The 25,355-nt window shown below is 36.9% G+C and overlaps 1 protein-coding gene across 4 annotated transcripts in view; it reads left to right on the top strand.

Moving 5' to 3' along the window:
- Window positions 1-2,396: 2,396 nt before the first annotated feature.
- ALCAM (activated leukocyte cell adhesion molecule) overlaps window positions 2,397-25,355 on the top strand; it is a 207,610-nt gene continuing 184,651 nt past the window's right edge. For 3 of the 4 annotated variants that reach the window (XM_015129726.3, XM_077990508.1, XM_077990507.1), the window contains exon 1: window positions 2,397-3,141. In XM_015129726.3, coding sequence (XP_014985212.1) covers window positions 3,069-3,141 — 73 coding nt within the window. In that variant the 5' untranslated portion in view covers window positions 2,397-3,068. 4 annotated transcript variants of the gene reach the window in all.

The raw sequence follows: 25,355 nt of genomic DNA, 5'->3' as shown, positions 1-25,355 counted from the left end.
TGACCTTGGAAAAGTTGCTTCAAGTCTCTGGGTTTTACTTTCTTCGTGAGTAAAATGAAGATGAAAATAGCACCTCCTTCAATAACTTTTTATGAGGGGAATACATCTAATTCATATAAATTGCTTAGAATATTCTAACATGTAAGTGTTGCTAATTAATAGATCTAACGACCTTTGAACATTTTTAAACTCATGCTTTGTGTGGTTGCCTTTGCCCCCACTCCCAGGCCAAATTTCTATTTTAATGGTTATTATTTTGTTTAATATAGAGCAGTTTCACCATTATTTTTTTATGACCAATAGCCTTTGGAGTTACTATTCCAAGTGGTTTATCAAGGCATTTTCCTAAACTAGGACACATTCCTTTCTAAAAACAATTCTGGAAACAATGGACTATGCATTCAAATATATATTATACATATGCACATATATATATGCATGTTTATGTGTATGAGTATAATATGGACATATTTGTATTGTCAGTTGCCCCCAGAATTCCACGTGTTTGTGTGTTTGATCCCATTTGATCCTCACAGCAATCCCATGAGGCTAGCACTATTACCACTTTTTACAAGAAAGGAGACTGAAGCTTAGAGAGGTTAAATGGGTTGACCAAGATCATACAGTTAGTATCAGAGCCCAAATCAGTCTTCCTTTTGCAAATCTACTTTTAAACAATTAGGCTGTATAAACTCCCACTGCAAAATAGAGGAGGTCAGATAGAGGGTTCGAGGGCCTAGGTTAAATATATTGTTAGGACAATTTATTCTAATATGCCCCACCTATAGCCACAGTGAAAAAGAAAACAATTCCCTAAAGGAATTATAAAGGAGTCCATGGAAATGCTAGCATTTCAGCCAAACTTAGCTCATGGAATATAGAGTTAAAAGGCATTTGCCTCCTAGCGATAGCCTTCCTGTTGATTCATAAGATGCAAATGAAATGTTAATGTTTAAACTAAGTGGGAGAAACTACTTATTTTGAGAGAGAAAAAAAATATAGTATAAGAGTTCTACTCTAGAATATTGTTAATGTAAGAAGAACTGGACGAACAGGACAAGCAGGCTTTTGAGAAAAATTACAGCTGAAGATGGGGCTTAATAGTTTAGAGCACTAAAAGATAAATACTTTTTAAAATCTCTGTGTGTGTGTGTGTGTGTGTGTATGTGTGTGTGTGTTGCGAGTCTCCAGTCTCGCTGGTAACTCGCAGTCTTCTGATGAAAGTTCAGTATGTAACGATTACTAGTTGGCATCCTCTACTGGAGACCAGTCTCACAAAAGGGTGACCCTGTGATGTACGAAAGGCTATTTAATGCCCCAGCGAAGTGCTTCAGGGACCAAGATTTTATTATTCTTTGGTGATGAGAGTTGTGATCCTGCATCCCTGATTTAGAGCCACTTAGGGCTCCGACAGCTCCACCCCGGTGTTCTAGAGGAAAATATCCCTTCATGCTCTCTGCCTGATTTGAAAGCGACACAGCTTCGCGATGTTCCGCCTGGGAGGTGGTTCAATCTTTAGAAATTGCCTGAGAAGCCTGTCCATCTGCTGGAGTGCCTGGTTTTCGAGAACGGACCAAGACGGACTTGGCTTTTAATCTGAAATAATTTGATAATTTTCTGTCTGTAACTTAAAATCACCGCTTAACAAAAGTAAAAAAGTGACAAGCTTTCTAGAGGGCTTTTGTAGACATTGGGAAAATCCGTATGACGAAGTACGGTTTAGAAATTCCGGATTTAATTTCCCCCGGGAAAAACAAATATCTTCTGTTTGGTAGCGGGCAGTCGACTCACGTGGTCTTCCTTTAAAACAAAGTCTATGCCAGCCGGGGGTGAGGGAAGTGGTGGGAGTGAGCAGGGGGAGCAGAGAGATTCGAAAAGTACAGGAGGAATCAGTCCAGTACGGGGATTGCCCCTGCCAACCAGTAGCTATTCCTGTTAACTCCCAGGAAGCAAGTTTCCACCTTTGCCACTTCCTCCTGCCCTTTCCTTTTCCCTTCACTACGGCTCTTGGACCCAAAGTTCGCTCCCCACCGCCACCGCCCTGCTCCACTATTGTCTTTACAGGACAGAAGGCTGCAGCAGCACGGCGGAGAAAAATCCCTGAGGAATGAGTCAGTGAGATGGGCGTATGGGTGGAGGAAGAGGGCAGTCGATTTTTAAACCTCAGCGGGGTGGGTGGGGAGTTGGAAGCCAAAGGCCTTATCACTACCGCGCTGCAACATCACAGAAAGTGTTAGTCCCAGGGCTCTCCCGGGAGCGCGCGGCTCCTGTGCTTTCTCCTTATTGGCGGACCTGGACCTGGGGGCGGAGCCGCGGTGAAACCCCGCCCACCCGGACGCTAGGACAGGGGCACATGGTTCTCCCCGATCCCGGAGCTGGGCTCAGGGCTCGGACTCAGTCCTGCAGCGCCTCTAGGCTGCGGATCCTTGCTTCAACCACCTGCTCTGCGCCGCGTCCGGGGAAGTGGGGAGGAGACCGGAGGGAGGGAGGAGGCGGGGAGAGGAGGAAAGAGGCAGCTTACACACGCCTTCCAGTCCCTCTACTCAGAGCAGCCCGGAGACCGCTGCCGCCGCCGCCGCCGCCGCCGCCGCCGCTGCCGCTGCCACTGCTACCACCGCTGCCACCTGAGGAGACCCGCCGCCCCCCGTTGCTGCCTCCTGCGAGTCCTTAGCACTCGGCGTTTCATGCACATTGCCACTGCCATTATTATTATCATCCCAAGACAAGGAAAATAAAAGAAGATACCAGCGAAAAGAACCGCTTACACCTTTCCGAATTACTCAAGTGTCTCCTGGAAAGAGAGGGTCGTTGTCCCCGGAGGAGCAGCCGAAGGGCCAGTGGGCTGGTGTTGAGCTGGAGGGAGGAGGAGTTGGGGGCATTGCGTGGTGGAAAGTTGCGTGCGGCAGAGACCCGAAGGTGCAGCGCCACAGCCCAGGGGACGGTGTGTCTGGGAGAAGACGCTGCCCCTGTGTCGGGACCCGCCAGCGCGCGGGCACCGCGGGGCCCGGGACGACGCCCCCTCCTGCGGCGTGGACTCCGTCAGTGGCCCTCCAAGAAGGAGGAAGAATATGGAATCCAAGGGAGCCAGCTCCTGCCGTCTGCTCTTCTGCCTCTTGATCTCCGCCACCGTCCTCAGGCCAGGTGAGCAAGGGCCTGGGAGCAGCCCCAGACAGACGTGGGCCTGGAGCAGTTTCCTAGGTCCCCGTCCCAGCCTCGCACCCCCGAGGCAGTGCGCCTAGGCGCATGGATGAGGTAAGGGGACCTCTGTCCCGGCACAGAGCTGTCCCCGGGCTCGGTCACCTGTGCCGCACGTTTGGGGTTGGCTGGTTGGTTCAAGTTTGGGCATGAAGCTGGGGAAACTGGGTGAATCTCCAAGAACTTGGGGCTCCGGGGTTGTGGTTGCAGGGGCCCGTGGGCAGGATTCGCCTGACGCTCTCCGCTGGTCCCTGCGACTCCCAGCTAGGCGGCGGACTCTCGCCCTCTGACAGTTCCTCCTGTCTCTGGGTATCCAAGTCCACGTCACTGCGCCCCGAGCGGTTTTTCTTTCGCTTAGCTCTCGGATGAAATAACTGCCGGCACTTTTTCGTGATAAATCCCCTTGTAACTTCCCCTTGGTGAGCAGAGGAAGGGATGGGAGGGGTACAGAAGGAGAGGACTTTAATCACCTCCTGCCCCCCACGCCTACCTTGAGAAACCTACTGATGCTTCAAATCGTGGTTTCAACGTTCCCCCCTCCGGTCCCCGTCCATTGTCTGGGCGGGTGGTGAGTGTAAGGGTGACCGCAGGCAGATAACACAGCCTGAACAGGAATTAGTAGCTAGGTCTGGGAGACACCTCAGTGAGACGCTTGTGAATTTCCAGGACCTGCTCATAGAACCTCAGTTCTCAGTTCTGTACTGAGTCTTAGAAGAGAGAGAGATGGGGTGGGGGGGGGGAAAAGGCAAAATTCCCAACAACTAAAATATCTCGCGGGAAATCCCTTTCCGCACCCTCGGGGACGTCCGCTGGCATTGGTATCCTCAGACCCGCCTGGCGGCTGACACAAGTTGTTCCTAACAGGGTATTCTGTGCGCTCACAGTTGCCTGACAGAGCAGCAGGTTCCTTTGCTCCCCTAAACTGAAAATTTGGGGGATTTTTTTTTCTTTGAAGTTTTTATTTCTATCCCTGCGTAGACAGTTGCCAGTTAAACTCCTACTTCCTGGTATTTTGGCCTGTTTGTTCTTAGCTTTTTCTTTAGTTTTTATCAAAGAAAAACCTCACTTCCTTTTATCCGTGCATATCCCTTCAGCTGTCGGCAAGCTCAGGTCACAGAAGAGGTTTGAAAGCCTCTGAATCTCTCCCAGGAACTGGCAGGGAGAGGGGTTTGGGGGCTAGAGCCTGTGGAAGAGATTACAAGTGTTTGTGAGCTGCTGCTGCTGCCGTTGCTGTGTGTGTGGGCGGGAGGAGTGCCCTCTCCAGATCTCTTTATTAAAGTTACATTTCTGGGTGAGGTAATGAGCTCACCTGATGTTTCTGAGGCTGAGGGGGGAAAAAAAAAAAAGAAAAAAAAAAAAAAGGCGTCTGCGTTCTCTGACAAATCTCGGGCTCTGGGGCGGGGACTGTGAAACCATAGTTCAACCGGATTTAAAGCAGGTGTCCTAGTGTAACAACGCTGGGGAGGTAGATGGAAAGGCGAGACCCCCCTTGGGCCTGGCACAGTGTGGATTTCACTTTTTCGAGATTCCACTGTCCGATGGAGAAAATGACACTTTGGAGCCAGGGAATGAGTCAAGAAGGGAGGACAAGGGTGATGTCGGTTTGTAAGATGCAAACGTCCACACGCCCAGAGTTGGTTTCCGATTAACCCTCTCGATACTTGGAGAATGTAATCTCACCTACGTCCACACCCCTGACCACAGGCACATACCCAGTTTCCTCTTCTGTGCCGTCACAGGCGGGCCACGTCGCAGGATAGGTTTTTTTTTTTACACATTTAACTGCTAAAAGGGGGAAAGTTCCGCTTTCAGACCTCCTGCGCGGTGATTCTTTTGGCGCCACAGACTAGTGTGTCCAGGGGGCACGGAGCTGCGCGCTTTCAGCGAGCGGCTGGCCCCGGCTCACCGCAGCCAGCCACGGTGAATCTGAGGATCCGATGCTCTGGACCCTCAGATCCGTGGTTTTTGTGAATTACCGAGCTGGCATTGCCGAAATTCTCATTGCAATATGAGTGTGTTTTAAAGGGAAAGGTTACAGCACTAAAGGCGCCGTGTCTACACTGAGGAAGCAAGTCTTGGACAGTGAGTGCGCCTCCTTCGGAGCCCTCTGAATAACAGAGCCCGGTGGGGATGCGGTGCCAATAGCTGGCTTCATTTGAGGGGGGTAATTGACTTCCCCGCCGGCCACCCTTCATTTCCGGAGCAGTTTTAATAGTGTGTGTCCAGTTGTAGAGGTCAAAAACTCGAGTTTGTGAAACTGCTTCCCCGGGTCTTTTGGCCTGTAGTCGCTACACAGTCATTGATATATTTTAGGCGTGCCTCGTTACCTGTTTTGAAAGGAGAGGAAAACGAAAACTGAATTCAGAGATAAAGGCAATGAAATGTGTGTTCAGCATCCGAGGTAGCAATAATCTCATTATTCTTGTAGAAAGAGCGTCAGCCTGTGGTGACATTTTGTATTGCTTTAAAAAAAAAAAAAAAAAAAAAAAAAGGCTTTTCTGGATTATTTACAACAAGGAGGTGGGGCGCTGCAGTTAACTCTTCACTTGGGTCATCTGTGTGAACCCCTCGATGGGATGTTTCATAACTACTCACTGATATAAGATTCATCCTAAGACATGAGCACACATAAAGCTTTCTTCAGTGGGATATTATGTTTGAAACATATCAATTGATCTCAAAAGGACTTGGGAAAGCATCAACTCAAATAATGTCCTTTCAAAGACTATTGATGTAGGACTACTAACATTGATTAATTTAAAAACTGAAAACTGTTTAATAGCCAATATGTATTATTTTTTTCCTTAAGGATTTATTTAATCCAATGGCAATTTACAATTTAATGAAGTATTATTTGCAGTAAATTGCTTTTCTAGGCTTTCTTCAGGACAGCTACCTTCAGGCACTTAAGCAAATCATTTAACCTTTTTGGGCTTCAGTTTTCTCATATAAAACAAAAAGACAAGACTAAAGACCTACACTCTGAAATGCCTCCCAGCTCAAAAACTCTTTGTTTCTGAAGTCTTAAGGTAAAAAACCAATTTAGGCAGGCACAGTCATTTTTCAACACTATTTTTCTAAGGATCTCAGTCTAGACAAAATTCATATAAATTGTATTACTAGAAAAGTATCAGTGGACCCCAATTTCTAATTTCCTTTTTTTTTCTACCTTTAAAAATTCATGATAAAAATTCATGATAACATCTATGCTTACTCTTCCCAGCCTTAGTAGGGGGAAAAAAAAAGCGTGAAGGAGAGAAATTAGCCTTCCACTCTCCTGGGAAAAGAGGACCCAAAAGCAGGAAAGGATAGTAGGCCTCAGAAAGCCCTGTAGTGTAACCCATCCCTCCTGCAAGCCTGCCCCTATTTAAACTGCACACATAGTACCTAGAATGAGATATAAATGATGGTTTATGCTTAAATGTTCATGTTACAAAGCCTCATACTGTACATCCTAAAGTTGCTCAACAGAGAAGTTGATTTGCAACATGGTTGTAAATGCAAGACAGAAGGAAATAGAAAATACTAATACTTTTCTCTTGTTTTAAAACTTGTAGAAATCCAAAATATCTTGTCTTACCAGATTCCAAACCTTTTCTTACTTTGTAGAAAACTCAAACTAGCTTATCTTTTTTAATAGACATTCAGATGAAAATGCATGTCTACAACTGACTTATCAAAAAGAACATTAATAAAAACCCATTTTAATAGTCTTGTGTTATTAGAAAAATTTTATATTGTAGTAAGTATTCATGTGTTGAGTTTTTAACTATGTCATGTAAGAATGTTGTGACCTTGGGAAAATTATTTTTCTGCTCTTTTTCATTTCCCATCTGTGAATTTTCTTTCTGTGCAATGCATGGTTGTGATTGAGATTAGAATTCCTTTGCTCAGCATTTCAAATTTTTTAAGTAAAACATGCTATATTAATTAAGGGTTTTATTATATTGTTAATAGAATAACACTCTTTAATTTATTCCACTTAATTATCACTTTTATCATTTTATTAAAATAATGGAAATATGGTTTTTTTTCCTCTCTCTTTTTTCTTTTTCTCCCTCAAATTTTCATGCCACTAACCATGGGCCTTTGTAAAACTTAGTACCACCTAAGTTGTCAGTATTACTTGGTGTCAGATGACAGCAGTTTGTCAGATAGTATTTTAAATGCTTTATAATCACCATGTTTTACATTTCCAAACACACTTCTTTCTGTTCTGGCCATTTATTTAGAATAAAACACCATCAAAGAGTTCTGGCTCCCTAAAGGTATTCACTCAAGTAGACACATGCAATTTACAGCCCAGATATGCAGACGATCCACTTAGGTATAGCTGTGATAGAAGAGTATCTCTCTGTCTCAATGTATACATAGAAACTTAAATGTAATTTCTCACTAGGTGTTATTTTTATTCTTCATTGTTAAGTTTTCACAAAGGCTCATCTCATTTCTTACACATTATGTGCGTGACACATGTATGTGACATACGAAAAATGAACTAACTTACTGGAATACTAAATAATGGTTTCTCGGGAATGGTGGGTCATAACATTTATTTGGTTATTACTTTTGGATTTCAGCTTAGTTTATTTTCAACAAGAAATGGAAAAAATCCATTTATACTTTTGATTAGTTTTTTTATTAGGGTAGAATTTTCCTTTCCTTGTGGAGAGTAAATTCAAGACTAAAATAGATATTCTATATTCAGGAAGAGGATATTGCAGGCTATTTGGTAAGGCTACATCCTACAATTATTACAGTCTCCCTATAGTACGTAAGACATTACCATATTTTTGGAGTTACTGATATTTTCATGCAGCTAATTTCTCTGCTTAAATAATAAATTTTACATTCTCTTTTCTCCCTTATTATTGAATGGAATACCTTATATATTTCAGATAGGCCTAGTTCCAAATGTGCTGTGGTATTCAGTAATTGTTTTATGCTAACCTATTATCATAGCCCATTATTGTAGTCTATGTTCCAAGAATGAAATTAGCTTTTAATGCTTCCTCTCTTACTTATCCAGTCAGTTCTCAATTATCCATTCAAATAAGGGGGAATCAGAGTTGTGCACAATCCAAAACAGCTTCTAACCAAAGGCTTACTTAATTTGACTTTGCGTTGAGGTACTTCAATGAACATGTCTGTGCTTGTCTGGTCTAAGAATTCATAGTACTTCAACACAATGAAACTAAACTGCTGGGGAATAGGCTAATCAGAAATTAGACAGCTGTCCAACTTCTCTGATTTGCTTCTCTATTACTGTTATTATTATTGTTTTAGCTCTTTTCTGTATCACTTAAGGAACTGATGGAAAATCTTGGCCCAAGTAAGACGAAAAACATCTATGAGATGAAACTCAACCTTTGCAATCTTTTCAAATCATATAAATATTATAGACTCTTGATGTTCATTCACAGGAAAACATACTATGATCATGGCAATTGCTGTAGTCTTCTGGCCTTTGCTCAATGACACTTCCATTATGAATAATTTGTTTAGCTCTGCAAAATCACATTTCAAGTTTTAGAAAAATTTTACCCTCACCTGGCCCTTTTTCTGAAGCAAGTTTTTTATTACATCATACGAGTTTCCATGAATAAATGAATAATAAAGCAATACCCTTTTCATGGTATGAGTTGGGTTGGCAGCCAGGTAGATTGACTCCCCAGTAGGATATTCACACACCTGCTTTTCGAAAAAAAATTGCTACTTATCATGGATTATGGGGCTACTGTAAACAGTGAAAACAAGTAATATCAAATCCATAAATGTTAGGAAGATTGGAATTTATAATAAAAAAGACTTTATTTTTGATTACTTTAACTTATTATGAAGCTCTAACCAAAGAAGTTAACTGAATTTGTAGATTAAGATATCAACCAGCACTCCAACACAATGTTTTCTTGAGGGAGATAAATCTCAAATATACTTTCACCTTAGAAATTGATGTAAGTAGATTTTTATCCTCTCCATCTGTATAGTTTTAGAGAGTCTAGGTTGCCTTATTTAAACTGTGAATGGGAAAAAAAACAAAAACAAAAAAAAAACTTTCCTGTACTTACTTGCCTTTGGTGCAGAATCAACATTGGAATGTTGATAATGACTAAAATGAGTCTTAACTTTTCCCTTTCCCTGTACTTGTTTTTGCTGTAGCTTTTACCACATCGTATTATGATATTAGTGACTTTTTTTTTCAGTTGAACATAAATTTTTTGAATACCAAATATTATCTTTGTCTATGTATCCTCAAGTCTAGTCAAGAACTTGACACCTAGAAGCTGCTTAAAATTTTTATTTTTATTTTTGCATTAAATAGAGTAGAAGCAATGCATCTGTGGAGAATTAAACTCCATATGGCAGCACCTGACATTCATGGATTACTAGGAAATTTTCTCAAGAAGTTTGGGAGTTGGGGATATAATATCCTCACTGAGAATTGAATTGGAAAATAAAACCATCATGAAAGAACAGAGTGGGACAGGCCATCAAGACCTGATGGCACTTTGGTAGTATTAATGAAAAACAAAAAGAAAAGAACGTGTATATTAGTAAAGGACCTGTGATTAAGGATGAAAAAGGCTTTGGTTATTGGAGAAACAGGAAAAGTAGAGGAGCTGGGCCAAATATGGTTATTGAAGGTATTATACTTAATGAATCCAAACACTTTCTTTTATGGTGAAAGTAAGTGGCCCCTCTAACTGGCAGCCATGACTTGCCCAGTCTCCTTAACAGGTATAGCTTTTTTGTTGAGATAGATAAAACTCATTATTAAGAACCTAATTCTGGGACCAGGCTCAGTGACTCATACCTATAATCCTAGCACTTTGGGAGGCTGAGGCGGGTGGATCACCTGAGGCCAAGAGTTCGAGACTGACCAGCCTGGCCAACATGGTATAACTCCGTCTCTCTCTCTCTCTCTTTTTTTTTTTTTTAAGAACCTAATGCTCTGAATATTCAAGTCAAATAGTAAACTTTCCCATCCTGAGATTTCATGGTCACTAAGAAATCTTCTAATTATAATGTGAGGTTTTGTTTTTTTTGTTGTTTGTTTGTTTGAGACGGTGCCTCGCTCTTGTTGCCCAGGCTGGAGTGCAATGGTGCGATCTCTGCTCACTGCAACCTCTGCCTCCCGAGTTCAAGCGATTCTCCTGCCTCAGCCTTCCAAGTAGCTGGAATTACAGGTGCCCACCACGATGCCCGGTTAATTTTTTGTATTTTTAGTAGAGACTGCATTTCGCCATGTTGGCCAGGCTGGTCTCGAACTCCTGGCCTCAGGTGATCCACCTGCCACGGCTTCCCAAAGTGCTGGGACTACAGGCGTGAGCCACCACACCCGGCCCAATGTAACATCTTATATAGCCAATTTACAGTCAGAGGATGCACTAGCTGGAAGAGAAGCATTGTATTTCCTTGGCAATAACTGCTCTTATGTATACCAATAAGCTTGTTTATGAGATTGTCTAGTGAGAATCCATCCCTAAAAGATGGGAAAATGTTTGGTAAGCAGCCAAAAGAAGCTTCTAAGCTTTCAGGGTCGAAACCTACACATTGAACCCTTCCAAATTCAGCTTGTTTGAGGTACAATCAGCTAAGCATTCCCCAGGTGACACCTATGGTGTCATTTGTTGTCAACTTCTGTGTTACCTACTATAGACATTTATTTTCTTTCTTTTATATCTTTTGGTGCTATCTTGCTTAATATGCACATTATTAGTAGGTTGACTATTCATACTTCTTGGTGTACCCAAGACCGTCCTGGTTTATGCCTCATGTGCTGGTACAATTATTAATGGCATCCTTTTTCATTTTCAGAAGTGCATTTTGGATAACATATTATACAGGCTCCACAGTAATTTGTAACTTGTCTGTCTATATGTCTTGGAGTACTTCACTGCAATAAATGCACTCTTCATCCTAACCAAGTTCATATTTTTAACCCATTTAAATTTAATTATCAGCTACAGTGAAATATCATTAATGGGTTATATTCTCCTTTCATGTCAGGTATAAGAAAGAAAGATGATGTGAGGTTGTAGCCTCTAGAATTCTAGAGTGTTGTAGATATGAAACATTAAAGATCCCATGGTTTGGAATGGAAACTAAGGTGACCTCAGATGCCAAGGGAATAATTTTGTTTGAAATTCACCTGGGAGCTACACTTAGCTACGGCGTTATTTAGGGAAGAACTACTTCAGTATGAGTTTGAATTCTTTTTGCAGCAAATTGTACAACTTCCATTCTGTTCTTCTATGAGATTTCTCAGTAATCACACTACCAATTTGGTTCTTTAAAAAAATCAGGGATATTGAAGGAAGTCCCAGCGTTCTTCTGTACATGTAAACTAAGTGGTATCAGTCAGAAAAGGTGACCTGATGTGGCAACCAACAGTATGGTTGGACACAGTTGTAGTCGAGGGTGTGACAACAGCAAAGACACTTATTGCAGAAACTTTGACCTTGCATTAACAATTTTCACCTTCTAGATCCTTGGGTAAAACATATGACCTTTTGAGAGGCTCAAGCAGTGTTGAATAAGAATACTGTCACTTAGAGTTAAAACCTTAACTCTCCCCAGAGTTAAATTATGGAAAGTTCAGTGTGTGTGAGTGTGTGTGTGTTGGGGGTTGGAGGGAGAAAGAAAGACAGAGAGACAGAGAGAGGGAGAGAGAATGAATTCTGAAGGATTAGAGGCATGCAATTTATTGTCACAAGTTAAACTATGGTAAAAGAAGGGTTGTTGGAAAAATGAGAATGTTCTTTTGATGATCGTTTTGTTTAGCCCCCCATTTGAGGGCTGAAATAAATGAAACCACAGGTTAAGAGATTACCTGAAATCCAGTAGCAAATTAACCACAATTCCTAGTGACATGTTTTCAGTTTCATTTGTGCCTAGACTCATTGATTAAAGATTTTGACCTGTAAAGAACCTAAAAATTACTTAACTACTTGACTAAGGTCACATTGTTGGCCAATCCAGAATTAAAACGCATGTCAATTCATCATTCAGCATATATAACAGCTTTCAACAAATATTAATGGAGTGCTCAATATGTACTATACATTGTGCTTAGGGACATGGAAATAAACTAATTACATTCAAGATCCTGTCAGTCAAAGACGTTATGTTCTCTCAGGGAAACAGATATCAATTAATTAACTTTATAACTATTTGCTAGAAATTTTGGTAAATATCACAAGAACAAACCAATAGCATTTTACAACAAAGTGGCGAGATCTAGTCTGGGGTTTAGGAGAAGCTGAGAAAAGGTCTTACAGGAAGTGATATCTGAACTGTGCTGAGGAATAATCTAGCAAAGGATGTGGGCTGAGGAAATAACATGACTAAGGATACTAACGTGGTAAGAAACATGGTTTCTAACTCCTGGAGTTGAAAATGTGCCTATCTCTTTTCAGGAAAACTAAAGAAGTTTTGAAAGTTGAGGCAAAAACCAAGGATTTCTTGAAGTTATTCAAATACTTTCTTGTAATCTCCCTAATTGAGTTGCCAGTTGTGGGATCTAGAAGAGGATTTCTTTGTCTTAGTGAAATATTCACATATTAGTAAATATTTGTATGTATACCTCCCTACTTAAAAAAATAAAGTGGAAACATACGATATACATCATTTTGTACCTTTCCTTTTTCACTTAGCAGTACATTTTGGAGATTAAAAATTTGTCTCATAGCAGCACATATAGCTCTACCTCATTTTAAAAATGGGTGTATTGGATTTTATTGTACTATCATCATTAATTTAACCATTTCACAAGTTCCTGGAAGTTTAAGTTGCTTCCAATTTTTTGTTATTACAAACAAGAGCCGTGAACATCCTAATACGTGTTATTGTCCATAGAAGCAATTGGTGACAATTGTTGGTAAAATGTCTTGGAAGTGAAATTACTGAGTCAAAGAATATGTGTTTTTCATTTAGAAAGAAATTCTAAAATTACTGTTCAAAGAGTACACATCTTTTAAAAACATCCCCAAAAAAGTAAGAGAATGCCTCTTAAGCTGTCTTCATAAATCTGTACTATTATATTCCTCTTTTTAGCCAGTATAATCAGTTGATTTTAACTTATTTAAAGCTTATTGGAAAAGTTAGAATTATAGGAGTAGTAGGCATACATACTCACATACAAGGCTAAAGCTGTATTGGTGCCTAACTTTATTATATATGAGATTGGGCCAAAAATGGGAAAAGACAGTATTTACCATGAATTTTTATTATTGTTCTTTCCACATAAGATTGTTAACTTTTAGAACATAAACTGTGTAATTATAAGCCATCACTTCTTCCATTTTGTAAGATTCATACTCTGTACAATCAGGATTAAGAGGCAGCCACATTTGAGTCATAAGTATATTTAATACCGGTTTTCAACACAAAGAAATGGTTTCCAAATATTTGTATTAGTCCGTTGTAGGTACAGTATACATTGTATGGGTGGTCTGACTAATGCCACTTTGTAAACCCTGTATAATAGTCATTACTAAACAAACTTCAGTTATTTTTAAGTAAATCATATTTCGAACAATTCTTCCAACAAGTTTAAGGCTTAAGTAAATCAACTTTTGAACAATTCCTCCAACAAAGCTTGTCAGAAATTTTTAGAAGCTGATAAAAAGTACAATATTTTACAAATATTTGTTAAAAATCAGTGCCATTAAATATTTTTCAGTCTGTAGTTTTTTAACCCATTAAGGAAAGTAGGAATAAAATCTATTTTAGTCACTTTTATATAGAAAACAGCAGTATGTATATGATTTTGCCAAAACCATATGGTATATGCTGAAAGTAATATTTTTAAATAAATGATAAATATTCATAATGGAGGTAATGTTTGTATGCACATACTGTAATTTCATGAATAAAGCAGTTTCTGCCTGGTATTTAGTTTTAGATGTTCAAATTTGGGGCACTTATACTTTATTCTGCAAGCATTTTCCCTACCTGGTGACAGGTATGACACTTTCTAAGAAGAATGTTTATGGTAATTATAAGGTATAGGTTTTATATTTTTGCAGAGATAGTCATGGGTCTAAGTATGAATAACGGTTTTGATGTCAGATCTAAGAGTAAAATGTAATATATATTTGGATTTACTCCATTACACAAATCCCCATATTCCACCCAGCCTCAATGGATGCTTGCCTAGTTCTCAAATAATTTTTTTTTTTTTTTAGAAATGCTTGTTTAGTATAAGATTAAATAGCTTCTCTTATCATACTAGAATGGCAAATACGTATCTGTTCATTAAAACAAAACCTTTATCCCCTCAGCTGTTTTCCTCTTTGCTGTTAGAAAATGTCTCCTTTCTAAAAGAAATTATAAAATAGTAAAAAAGGAGTAGGGTTTCAGGGTATGGTTTGGAGGTTATAATTTTCTAGAATCCATCCGAAGTGTTTGGTTGAAAATGATTTGAACTGCTTGACAAATGCTTGTTTAGTATAAGATTAAATAGCTTCTCTTGTCATACTAGAATGGCAAATACCTATCTGTTTATTAAAACAAAACCTTTCTCCACCCAGATGGTTTCATCTGATTTGATGGTAGAGAGTATGGCCGTATCTCCATGGTATTAGAAGACCTATTCTCTACTTGCTCTTCATGAACTCTCTATGCTCAGAGACTCCAGACTGTCAATGCATAGCATAGATTTCTTTATATAAGAGCTCAAGAGCTTGAGCTATGGATCAGAGCATGAGTTTGCTTTCTAGCTTTTGTCTGTTTTTTCATTTGTTAATTGAGGATAGCAGTATTACCAAATTCATTTGGTAGGAATATTCAAGAACGTAATGCGTTTATATTACGTTTGTCAGTGCCTGGCACATTGTAGACACCCAACCAAATAATAATCATTATGAATCACATTTTTCAGTAACATAATAATGTTAGTTATTCACATCAGAAAAACTTGTGAAATACTTCATTTTACTTATGGAGAAACATTTCAGTTCCATCTGAATATATTTTGGGCGTCCATAACAAAACTGGAAAGTATATTTTATTAGAATGTTCATCATCTCAACAAACGTCAAGTAATCTTTCAGTTTTACCATCTCAGGAAAAACAAAAGAACATAATTGAAAATTATAGCTTTAAAATGTAATTTTCCCTAAACAAAAAAAATGAAAAAAAGTGTTAAAATTATAAAGACATATGTAATGTGCTATATTGTTCTCAGAAATTGACATTATTATATGTGTTTCTGTAATCTGAAAATATTAAACCTTAGAAAGAGAAATTTCCGATTGTTATCATGCAGTCATTTTGATAATAAAATTATGATTTTAAATACATTATTTCTCAAGTATAATTCAATAGAGGGAGCTCCACTACTTTCCTTTTATGAGCACTGTAGGATGCTTCCATTTATTATGATTTTTCCAATGACCTCTAATTTAATAGTGAACATTATTAAAAACCTATAATTTTAATATTAAGGATATTTTGGAAATTGAATAGTATCCTCTTTCTATTCATATAATTCAAAAAATGCTTCTACAATAATATGTGTTTTAAAGCCCCAGTTCTTAGTTGTTTGTACTTTTTGCATAATAAATCACTAGACATGATTGAAGTAGGTATACTCTTGAGAAGCATACTTTAATATACCGAGGCATCAAAAGAGAACAAAGTTTATTTCTAATGATAAAATAATGCATGCTTTCATGTTAATTTTGTGGTAGCTATTCAGTTAAAACTGTTACATATTTGAATAGTAGAGGAAATCTTTTAAAATTACTCTGCCTAGATTTTTAACCAAATGGTTATAGATTTCCACATGGAAATGGTCTATACTCACACATGGAAATGGTCTTCTTTCTTTTTTATTTTCTTATATATTCCCTTGATTTAGATAACCCCAAGTTGTATTTTCAAGCTAAATTGATATTCATCATCTTATCTATTATTACTTTACCTTTTAATTTTGTTATGATGAAAGAAGTTGTTGGGTTGATATTGTTCAAAAATTTATAATTTTTTTCACAAATCCACTAACGTGGTTAAACAATTTAAATGGTTTCAATTTTATAAGACATCTCCTAGGATGTTTCTTCATAAGGGAGTTATTATCCACTCTGTATATGACCCTGTCAATTCATTTACCTTTTATGAGGTTCATTTTTCTCATGGAAGTATTGTACCATATGATTTCTTCACAGCTCAAAAATTCTAAGATTCACAACTATACTTTGATTTAGAAGAAGAATATGCACACACACTTGTATGTTTGAATCAGTGTTGAGCAATAATTTTACCTGAAGTCTAATTAAGAAAAAAAATTCAATGATGAGCCTCATTTTAAAATTTGAAATGGAAATGATTTTATTACATTCTATAGAATGTTGTATAATATCACACATGAGACCTCCTAGTTTATTACTGAAATTATATCAGTAAACGAAATGATCTAGTTCTCTGGCATATTTAAGAATTGCCAACATAGAAACAGATTTAAAACATCTCATATTGAAATTAGATTATCTGTCATGATGGTCATACTGGGAAGGGAGCTTTGTGATAAAGGTCTGTGGGTTCTTCATCACAGTTTTAACAAATCACAATTTAAAATACTTTTTAAAGTAAGTGCCCATTTTATTGTGCTTACTTTCCATTATAGATTAGAGTTTGAGAATATGGTGTCTGTAGCCAAATCGTATAGTTTTGAAACCTGTGTCTCCATTCTCCAATTTCCCAGTTGGGTGGCACTGGGGAAGTTGCTTAAACCCTTTCCTGTACTAATCTATACAATGGGAATAATAGCACCTATCTTGTAGGATTGCTGTGAAAGTTAAATGAATTAATACACATAAAGTTCATTAAACAGTGTGGTTGTCAATAGTGAGCTCTTAAGAGGTGTTAGTATTATTCAAGTGTTTAAATAAATTAAATCTCAGTTAATCTTTCCCATTTCCCCAAAATACGATTATACACCCAACTGATTCACATAGATATTACATATAAAGAAAAGAGGCCACAGGTTCAGAATTATAAAATTGTCAGCTGTAGCTCCTCTCCACTCTACCTCTCTTTCCACTCAAAAAATAGAATACGAATGAGAGTGATGTCATGTTATTTATTGGGCATAACCTTGAATCTACTCACTCTATAAAACAAATAAGCCATTCACAAACTCCAAGACTTTATCCATTAATTGTTAGTATCATATTCATTATATCATCATTCCCATCTGGTAATGAAACATCATTGCATTGCAATCCTGAGGTTGAAATATAAATTTAAATGTGAATTTGAAGCTAAAAATGAGATGCTTTGCAGCCTATAGTTTACAGTGTCTCAAAGCAATTGTTTTACGTCATTAGTGTAAGTAGGCCATAGGTAACTTAGGAGTATGAAAGTGAGTGTGCTCCAAAGACATTTATGTAGACTCTGTAGATTCAGAATCTATACAAGAGTAAAATAGAGCCCAGTGATCATATTTTAAGAAACCAAAAAAGTAAACATAGTCTAATGTATTTCTCAAACTTGTTTAGTCCCTTCTAATCTTTTCTCCCCTCTGCCATCAGAGTGACATAAGATCTGAATCGACTCTTATAACTGCTCTGCGTCAAATACTTCAGACACTTCCCAATATAGTCAGGGTAAAATAGTAACTTTTTAGTATAGCATTTAAAATTTTTCTTACATTTCTCAGAACAATTTTTCTTGGAATTCCATGTGCTAGCCATATTTCTAAATGTGCCATGCCCTTCATGCTTCCTGGATGGGTTGTTATTCATGTCTCTGTCTTATTCGAGAACACCCTTTCCTTCACACCCTCTCCAATCACCCTCTCTTTGCCTGAATAACTTGTATCCGTATCCTTCAGAACACAGTTTATATGCCATCTCCTCCAGAAATTCTTCCCTGATCTCTCTAAGGTGCTTGTCCTCTGGAGTTCCAGAGTTCATTTCATTTATTGCCTATTTATTCTTGTCCCTCTCCCTCTCCCTTAGTGGATTTTTATGTTCCCGGAGGCAGGAGGTGTGTCTACTTAATCTTTTTTCTACCCAGTGTCTACTGATAAATAGTACATTTTCAGTACATACATGATGATTGAATAAATGCATTAGTGAAAGTTGGATTTCTTAGTCTACTGATACATAGTACATTCTCAGTACATACATGACAATTGAATAAAGGCATTAGTCGAAATTACATTTCTTAATTATTAATGAAGCCTATTTTAAACAACAACATATAATATTGTATGAATAAGAAATATCTACACTGAGAAAATTGTTCAATTTCTTTTAAAAATTGAGGGAGTGACAACTCTGCTAAAATATGGTCCTAAAAAGAATTTGCTTTGTTCTACCCATGCTATGCAAATTGAGTGTTAAAACAAGTGGAATAAAGTTAGATTTCTTCTGGGTGCCAGTCCAAGTTAACATAAGTACTCTTCTTGAGTTTCCATAGATATTGAACATAGTCTGTTCATTAAATGTGAGATCATCCTGAGAATTATATAAATTTATTTAAACTAATTTATTTTAAAAACTGTAGGTTTGTGAAGATACTAAAACTACTTTTTCTCCCACGGGGTAATTGTAGACATACATTCAAAATAAAAGTGAATGAATGATAATATTAGTTCTTCTATTTTTAATTAGTAGATTAAACCTTTGGATTAGGACATTTCTTATAATCTAGCAGAAATAATATAGGAAAGACTTCATAAGCAGATTGATCAGTCACTGCAGACAGTATTTAATATATTTGTACCACTGAAAACACATCTGTACTGTGGACCGTGTCTTGAATGCTGTTAAGAGTAAAATATTAGATAAAATTTGGAGAAAATCTGGTATTATTTTTACAAAACTATTGACTATTGAAAGAGAACTTTAAAATTCAGTTACTAACTTAACAAAATTATATAAATTCAAATGATGTTTCATTTGTACTGAAAAATAAATCTTGTGCTCTTGAAACTAACATATCATTTTAAGAAATAGGTCTTTACTGATAAAAGCAGTGCAGAATTGGGTTTATCACAGATCTCATTATTCACTGGTATTTGATAGCTGAAAACTTAATAGTTTTAAGTCTGGTGTCTCTGCTCTGGACAAAATAATCTTAAATTCTTATAATCTTTCAACTTAAGTCCTTTTTTATAAGCTTTGTTTTATTTCCTTACTTTACTTTTGATCCTTCCCCATCCTTCAGAATTTTAACTTCTATATCATGATTTTACTCTGCCAATTCCCATATCACCTGTCCAGTTTACCTTGTTAGTAAATTTTTACTTCTTTGGTCTCCGAGGCAAGCTGTCTTCTGAATTCTTGCCCAGAAATTCTAAGACTTTTCTAATATATTATTTAAAATACTTGTCCAGATAAACCAATATAAGTACAACACATTATCACTGACTCTCATTTATTAAGTACCTGCTGTATTCCATGTAAAATAGTACTTTACGAAAGAATGGCTAATATATTTGTAAACCAATTTTAAGTTTAAAAACTCTGACCCTTTTTAATTTTTTAAATTATAAATTGTAATCTTACTTTCACCGTTTTAAATATAGGACTTTGAATGCAGTGTAGTTTATGTATCAAAAGGTAGCCAGAGCAAAGGCATTATCAAATAAAGCCAAGTAAGCAAGATTTTCTCTTTGTTGAAATATATAAACCTAGTTGGGCCCTATCAGTGATCAGTTAAGATTCTGGATTAATCAAAGAGGCTACATGACAGTTTTTTAAAAAATCTTTTCTATTACTTGAAAAAATGTCATCCATTTCGAAGACAAATACTGTCTGGTTCCTGGATTCTTGGCATGTAATGTAGGCTTCACATTCATGGTGTTGTCACCCAACAAAATAATCTTTCCACAAACATATAAAAATATATAGAGTTCTCAATTTTCCATGGAAATAGAATCTAGAGTTAATGTGGTGAAATAATTTTCATCATTAACAAGCCTTATTTTAGTATATGTAAATAGGATTAGATTGAAAAGCCAAGTTTTATAATAAAAGATGTGATTCCAGTAAAAGAGAGTATTCTGTAAAAGCTGGAGGACAAATGAAGCTTAAAGGAGCAGCTTGTACTGAAGAGAAAGGGGAGAGGAATGAGTGGTCCTCTCTTCAGAGAGGAAAGAAAGATAAGACGAAAAGCCAGCATGAAAAGGAACTTGCTGTTTAAAATTACAACAAATTGTTTATGTGGACCAGTAGCATCATGATGTAAAATAAATTTTCTTTACTGCTTTGCCATGACACTTAATTGGTAATACATTCTAGTAAGCCCAAATTTGAATCTCTGCACAATAACTAACATTCAGTTAATTTCTTATTTTGAAGTGGGAAGAGCAATGGCTGGAAAGAAACTTCCTACAGAGAAATTCTGATGCAAGGATGTCTTGAAATCCAGAGCATTTTTGTCCAAATTTAACAATGTTTGTCAAATTTTACAACAGCAGATGTGAATTTATGGTGCTTTATTAAATTTTAGGAATTCTGAATTGTATTCGTCTCCTTAATTCTATAATGAAACTAAAGCTCAGTTAAATAGTCTAAAGAATATTACTTAATAGTACAATTATATAAATATGTCATGCACATGTTGACTTTCAACTGAGTGCATCTGAATATATTCATATCTGTGGTGGGTGCTGAAGACTTGTCTATATAGGTTCAGTTCCATAACTGAACCAGTGAGAATCTAGAAAAACAGTGTTTTCAAAACTGCTCTCTTATGGGCGAATGGAGCACATACTATTGAATGATCTGCTCTAAACTTAGGCATTGATGGGCCTGAAAGAAGACTTGGGTATTGAGCTTCTGCTTCTCTTCACCCGAAGAGTTGACCTTCCAAGACTATAGAGGAAGTTAAAATTAAGAAATGAGTATAACAGAGAAACAAGTAGGTGGCTTCTCAAATTCTGAAACGGGAAGTTTGCGTAAACAAATCTGAAGAAAGAAGAAATTAATATTAGAAAAGCAGAGTTAGGAAGACAGAAGTGAATCAGTAAAATGTCTTTTGTTAGAACAGGTGCCTCTACATCTGTTTTGAATCAACTGCACAATGGTTTATGCATGGGCCAACTGAATAGAAATACTCAAGGCCAACATAAATGGATTTGGTTCTAGTTACAGATTTCTTTGTTTTGTTTTGTTTTCAAAAATAGAGCCCAATTAAATCCATTCTCATTGGCTGTAGACATTACCCAAAATGCCTAATTTGTGCAAGATGTTTCTCTACACCCTACCTTCCTATCCGTATTCCCCATGGGTCCCCAGCATTAGACCCTGCTTCCTGACAGTCTAGACTTGGGCTTGTCATTATACCACAGTAAACATATATATGTAATTGTTTCCTTAGTGAATTGAAGGTTTTTTCATTTAAAATTAAATTTGTGTGGAAAGTATATTCTTTCCCATCAAGCTAGGTGTATTTAAAAGAAGCATACATGTTTAGATGCAAAGCGCTAATTCAGGAAAGACCAGATAACAAGTATCATTATATTCCTTTTCCAAGCATACTCCCCAGTGTTTGGAATGTTATTCTTTTGATCTTAACTCTTTCATCTGAAAGCACCCATCAAAGGTAGCATGAGCAAATAACCCAATAAACATTATTTTTCCAATAGTTTCAGTCTCACCCTACGTAAAATTATAGTGAATGTTGGTGACAGTTCAAACTGACAAATTTTCAGTTTGCCTCTTCTTTTTACCCCAGGTCATTCTCCAATCCGAGAAATCTTGAGATTTTTTCCACAAGATAAATCTTTAGAGTAACTGAGGACTAATTCTATGTTCCACAGCAGTATGTAGTAGTCTCACAGGCTGAGCTTCCAAATGAGGTTGCTGCTACAGGGAAGGGCAGGTGGAAATAAAAATAAAATAAAATAAAAATAAATAATATATTATTTAATTAATTATAATAATTATAATTATTATAATAATTAATTCATTATAATTATTATTATACTTAATAATAAAAATAAATAATCCTTCCCACCCTCACACACACAGTCACACACACAATCAAGAAACCATCAAACAAAGCTCAGAAACATTTCAAACATAAGATCATCTTTTACTTTACTTTCTGTTGCTTGTTACTTTGCCTTCTGGAAATATTGCACAATCTATTAGCTTTTTCTCTTTAGATGTTTGAAGGATACAGAAGGTACTAACTTTTAAAAAAAACAACATTGATTCTCACAACAGAACCTGTCTGTACTTGTTCACTACACACGTACATTGTTAAATATAGTTGCTTCACATACAATACAATAAGAAAGAATTGAAGAAAACAGATTCTATGTAAATAGTCTGCTTCACTAACTCTATTATTTAGTGATTAAATGGAAAAATATTTAGTAATGAACGTTGGTTCATCACTGTTGAATCAGTAACGGTTACCAGGATCATTGTCAAGTTAATAATTGAGACCAGGAACTTCCTTCTCGCTGAGGGCTTTTAGTAGTGATCAGTGGCAGAGCGATGTGAAAGGCTGGAGAAGAAAACAGGAGACCCAGTCCTACCTTTACCAGCAGCCCTGAGATCTTTGTTAATCACTTCATATTTCTGTTCTGCTTCTTTGCTTGTACAATGACGACATTAGGTTACAACTGAGAGGGCTCCCTTCTATGTGATTGTGAGACTTTATTCTACTGCCAAATAAAAATGATGCTTGCATTGTCTCTTTTTTAAAAATTTGCACTTTTTTGTTCTCATCAGTATCCATAATGAAGCACTAAGCATGTAACATTTTGCAGATTGAGATTTCCCAGTCACCGTGCACCATCAATAAAATAATTGAGACATAGGAATAAAAATGCATTACAGTATAAGCAAGCAGTAACAGAGTGTGGAGAATATAAAGACAAGGAGGTATATACTCCCCTCTGCTTAACACTGAACAAACTTTTCAGGAGAGTATCATGTTATATTTATAATATAGAGAAATTAGGTTTGGTTCAGAGAAAAAAATGATTAAACCTATGGAATACAGTTGTTGTAAAGAATGGAAAAGACCTTGTGAAGGAAGAGGTAAAAGGTGAATTAATAGCTGTGATGAGAACACTGATCCATGATTCCTCATCTCCGCAGACAACTGTCCCACAACAAAAACAACACAGCATGCAATTGCTGAAGGAAAAAGCTAGTTCCTCCAATTTGAAATACTACTTTGGAGGAAGACTCAGGGACTTCTACCTCTTATAGTATTACAAAATGTTATACATATACCATACTCCAAGCAGAGATGTTCTGCTGCCTCTTTAAACTTAGTTTAGTACAGAAAGATGGTAAATTTGATGATAAATTTAGTAATAAAGGCAACATTTTTCTTATGTGTAATTTAACAGGAATAAACTGTAATTTAAGATTCCTTCTGGTTCAGATTGTTTATGATTTTTTATTTTGGGGATGTTGGACCTGAAGCTTCACTAAATATTTTGTTATAGAAATACTTTTCTAGGAAAACTTACCAGGGTTAAGAAACCAGATATTTCTTTCTTTCAAAAAATATATAATTGGTATATTTTCAACTTAATAATTAGATTCCAAATGGTCCTAATCACACCATGTGGATCTTTAGCTCTTGAGGATTCAAAGCCATGAGATTTTACAATCACGTTTTAGACAGTAAGGATTGAATGAGTATGTTAAGGATCTTATGAAAGAAAAATGGAAGAAAGACTAATTGAAACAAGTAACTTAAGTGGTGGGCAAGTAAAATCTCTAAGCCAATTTCTTTATCTGTAAAATGAACAGAAAAATAGTATTTATATGAATTCTTTGTTGAATGAACAAAGTGAGAAAATTTTTGGAAAGTGATAAGCAAAGTGAATGGCAAGTAGAAAAGACTTCAGAAATGTTAGCTATTTATTATTTATACAAGAAAAGTGGAAAATATGGTGTACTAAATATGACAAATATGACACATTCAAATAGAAAAGAGGAATAATACTCTGTTATGTAGAAAATTATCCCACTATAATTTTCTATATCCTTATTTATTAAAAATACAGGGATGAAAGTGAGAAAAAAGATATGCAAAACAATGTGTGGTATGTTTGCTTAAAATGGAATGTGTTTTGAAACACACAAAACCATATACCTACTTGTATGCTCACATATACATAGATTTTTTTTTCCCTAAAAAACACACAGGAATCTTAATAATGGGCATCTCTGAAAGGGAGGCTTGCTAATATGACATAGGAGGGAAGTCTTCATATTTTTTAAGTATATACTTTATCTGATTTGAATATTTATAATATGTACATTATTTTAAAATAAACTACTAGTGCAAAATTTGTATTATTTTTTATTTTTTATATTTAATTTTATTTTAAGTTCCAGGATACATGTGCAGGACATGCAGATTTGTTACATAGGTAAACGTGTGTCATGGTGATTTGCTGCACCTATCAACCCATCACCTAGGTATTAAGCCCTGCATGCATTAGCTATTTATCCTGATTCTGTCCCTCCCCCTACCCCCTCAACAGGTCCCAGCATGTGTTGTCCCCCTCCCTGTGTCCATGTGTTCTCATTGTTTGGCTCCTACTTATAAGTGAGAATATGTGGTGTTTGGCTTTCTGTTCCTGCATTACTTTCCTAAGGATAATGGCTTCCCACTTCATCCATGTCCCTGCAAAAGACATTATCTCATTCCTTTTTATGACTGCATAGTATTCCATTGTATTTATGTAACACATTTCCTTTATTCAGCCTATCACTGATGGGCATTTGGGTTGATTCCACGTCTTTGCTACTGTGAACAGTGCTGCAAGGAACATACCTGTGCATGTATCTTAAATGATTTCTATCCCCATGGGTGTATACCCAGTAATGGGATGGCTGGGTTAAACGATATTTATGGTTCTAGGTCTGTGAGGAATCACAACACTGTCTTCCACAATGATTGAACTAATTTACGTTACACCAACAGTGTAAAAGCATTCCTATTTCTCCACAGCCTTGCTAGCATCTGTTGTTTCTTGATTTTTTAATAATCGCCATTCCGACTGGGATGAAATGGTATCTCACTGTGGTTTGATTTGCATTTCTCTAATGATTAGTGATGTTGAGCTTTGTTTTTGTATGTTTGTGGCCGCATAAGTGTCTTCTTTTGAGAATCTCTTCATATCCTTTGCCCACTTTTTAATGGGGTTGTTGGTTTTTTATTTT

Source organism: Macaca mulatta, chromosome 2, assembly GCF_049350105.2.
Source record: "Macaca mulatta isolate MMU2019108-1 chromosome 2, T2T-MMU8v2.0, whole genome shotgun sequence".
In the NCBI taxonomy this organism is placed as follows: Eukaryota; Metazoa; Chordata; class Mammalia; order Primates; family Cercopithecidae; genus Macaca; species Macaca mulatta.
The sequence above is the reverse complement of the archived record's forward strand: the minus strand, read 5'-3'. Positions and strand labels throughout refer to the sequence as shown.